We start from the raw sequence: 3,508 nt of genomic DNA on the forward strand, positions 1-3,508 counted from the left end.
CATTCCAAAATGCGCATTAAGGAGCTGGAAAGACAACAAGATTCTAGAAAGTTTTTTACCTCCTCTAGTGGAAACACCGGCCCTTCTCTTAATTCCCAAGAACATGCTGATGTTTCATCTGGAAGTAATAGCTCGTTGGGACATGGAATTGTTCGATCAGAGATTTTTCAGGATGAGGTTGATACCGTTGTTTCAGTACCCCCCTCTGATTCAGGAGTAGAAAGAAATATTGGTCCAATATAAGTTGTTGAATCACTTGACACATACTTGTTATCCTAATCTTTTTCCTTTACCGAACTTCCGAATGAAGTTAATTCTTTGGAATAGTCGTGGTACTTGTAGACCGTCTTTTGTTCGTGTGGCTAGAGATATTATTAGAGAACATCATCCTGTAATTTTGGCAATAGTTGAAACTAGGGCTTTTGCTGATAGAGCAAATCAGATTGTTAATAAGTTAGGGTTTAGTAAAGCCTTTGTTGTTGATCCAGTTGGTTTTTCAGGTGGTTTATGGTTGTTATGGAACCCTTTATTTGTAGATATTTCTTGCACGTCGTATTCTCGTTGGTCCATCCATGATGTTGTATCTTTGGTGAATTCTCCTTTGTCTCAACCGTGGCTACTTTCTTCTGTTTATGGTAGTCCTAATCATGCAATCAGGCAACATTTATGGGCTGAACTTGAGGCTGTTTCTTGTGTCTGGGTTTGGTTGGTTAACTTTAGGAGATTTTAACTCTGGTTTGCATCATACTGATAAGGTTGGAGGTAGCCCTTTGTCACTTTCTCAGTCGCAAGAATTATCTACAGTGTTCAACCATTGTGGGTTGCTTGATTTGGCTGCTTCAGGTCCGAGGTTTACATGGAATAATCAACAAACTGGTCATCATAATATTAGGGAGAGATTAGATCGTGTTCATGTGAATGGTCCTTTCCAACTCTAGTTCCCGCCTGTTCAGGTAACTAATCTTTCATATTTTAACTCTGATCATAGGGCTATTTTAGTTGATTTTAATTCAGCGAAACCTAAATTTGTCCCTAGACCTTTTAGATTAGAAGCTATTTGGCTTGAGGATCCTCGTTTTGAATATGTTGTTTCCCAATGCTGGTCTTCCTTATTTGATACTCTTGTTAACCATACCATTTTTGATAGGTTTGTCTCTCTGCAAAAGCATGCTCTTGTTTGGAATAAGATTGTTTTTGGTCAACTTAGAAGTAATATTCAAAAATGTAAAACTGATTATGTTCTCTTTGTCTTTAATAAAGATGTTGTTAATTCCTGTACTAAATCTTATTTGGATGCTTTGCAACTGGAGGAAATTTTCTGGCATCAAAAATCTCGTGTTAAATGGATAAAGTGTGGTGACTTGAATACTCATTTCTTTCACATTACCACTTTAGTTCATAGACATAGAAATCAAATTCTTAGGCTTAAAAATGATGATGGTGTTTGGGTTTCAGGTCAAAGTGGTGTGTCTTCTGTTCTTGTTGATTTTTTTAAATCTCTTTTTTCCTCTGCTAGTCCTTCTCCTTGTTCTTTATCCATGCTTAAGCCTTTGATAAATCGGTTTATTACTTCTGATATGAATACCTCTTTGATTGCTCCTGTTACTGATTCATAAATTACTACAACTTTACATGTTATATGTCCGTTAAAATCCCCAGGCCCTGACGGGTTTCAAGGGAAGTTTTTTGTTAAATACTGGCATATAGTTGGAACTGATGTTTCTAATTTAATCAGGTTTTTCTTTGCTGATAGCTTAATGCATCTTGATCTCAATAAGACATATTTAGCTTTAGTTCCTAAGTTAGATAATCCTTGTTCAGCTATTCATTTTAGACCTATTAGCTTATGTAATTTCTGTTATAAGATGATTACTAAAATTTTGTCTTCCCGACTTGCTCCTTTTCTTGAATGTATTATCTCTCATTCCCAATCTGTTTTTGTTAAAAATAGGTCTATCTTTGATTTTGTTTTGATTACTAATGAACTGTTTCATTCCTTTAAACATAAAAAAAGAAAATCAGGTTGGTTTGCTTTGAAACTAGATTTCGAGAAAGCTTATGATAGAATTAGTTGGGAGTTTCTGAATCTTGCTCTCCAAGCTTTTAATTTTCACCCTGTTTGGATTAAGTGGATTACGTCTTGTGTTTCTTCTTCCTCTTTTCAAATTTTAGTTAATGGGTTTCCATCATCCACCTTTTATCCTTCTCGTGGTCTTCGTCAGGGTGATCCCCTATCTCCATCTTTGTTTATTATTTGCTTGGAATTTCTTTCTTTGCTTTTGGATACTGCCATTTCTAATAAATCTCTGGTTGGTTTTAAAGCTTGTATGCTCCTTTGATTACTCATAACTTTTATGCTGACGACAACATTACATTATTTTTTTGAAGGCTACTCATTCAAATTTTGTTAATATTTCTTCTCTTTTAGATCTTTTTTGTAGATGGTCAGGTGAAAAGATCAATTTCTAGAAGTCTAGTATCATTTTCTCTTCCAATGTTGTTCCTTTTCATGCGAGGTCTTTGGCTAGGCTGTTAAATGTTAAGATTTATGTCAACCCAGGTAAGTATTTAGGTACTCCTAGTCTTTGGACTAGAACCAATATTCGAACTTTCAAATGTGTGTTTGATAGGATTGCTCAGAAATATTCATGATGGAAAAAGAGATCCTTGAATTTTGTTGGTAGAAATACAATGATTAAGGCCTCAATTGATCCTATATCTAACCATCTTATGTACACTCTTAAGTTACCGGTGGGTGTCACAAAAGTCATCGATAAAATGCAGAGAGATTTTTTATGGGAAGATGTTAATGGTCACCGTAAGATTCACCCAATTGCCTGGACTACTCTTTTTCGTCCTATTCATCTAGGTGGTTTAGGTATTAGAGACTTGTCTTCTAATAATCTGGCTTTTCTAGCGAAAATGGCTTGGAGAATCTACTCTAATATGGATTCTTCTTTAGGTAAACTTCTTGTTAGAGCATTGATCGGTCGAAACCGCATGCGTTGATATCTCAAGCATGTTTGTCAATATTAGTGATCAAAATTATAAGTCTTGATTTCTAGCCTACATAGCTAAAGGTCTCGGATTAGGATAGAAAGTGTAGTTGAGCTCAAGACTCCATGACAATCATCATACAAGACGATGGACTACTCAAGGAACTGGTGGATCTTCATCGAATAAGAGGTATATGGAGACTTGAACTTATCTGTCACTCAAAAGTCTATTTACTCTATCTCCTACTCTTGAGACAAAAGTCGTTTTGATATATAAACTTTCATTATACACATTTGCTATTTCGAGCCGACTTTATCTCGCCTATCTATTTTTCGAAATATGTGTTGGTAAGCTTTCGCTTTAGCCAAATTCATCTTTACTTAGTGACGAAAGTCATGTTATGTTTCAATCACTTTGAAAATTGCTCTGACGAAAAATGATCTGTGAATAACGGCTATATCCGTCCTCTGAGAATGTTTCAATGATTGAAATGAGAGTTTAGATTACATAA

The 3,508-nt window shown here is 35.3% G+C and overlaps 1 protein-coding gene across 1 annotated transcript; it reads left to right on the forward strand.

Moving 5' to 3' along the window:
* The first annotated feature begins 304 nt into the window (after positions 1 to 304).
* On the forward strand, positions 305 to 1,616 carry LOC113360068. The gene is made up of 3 exons (XM_026603618.1): positions 305 to 500; positions 658 to 850; positions 989 to 1,616. Exons 1-3 carry the CDS (start codon positions 305 to 307, stop codon positions 1,614 to 1,616), a joined length of 1,017 nt encoding a protein of 338 aa, XP_026459403.1.
* The last annotated feature ends 1,892 nt before the right edge of the window (positions 1,617 to 3,508 follow it).

Source organism: Papaver somniferum, chromosome 3, assembly GCF_003573695.1.
Source record: "Papaver somniferum cultivar HN1 chromosome 3, ASM357369v1, whole genome shotgun sequence".
NCBI classification, from domain to species: Eukaryota; Viridiplantae; Streptophyta; class Magnoliopsida; order Ranunculales; family Papaveraceae; genus Papaver; species Papaver somniferum.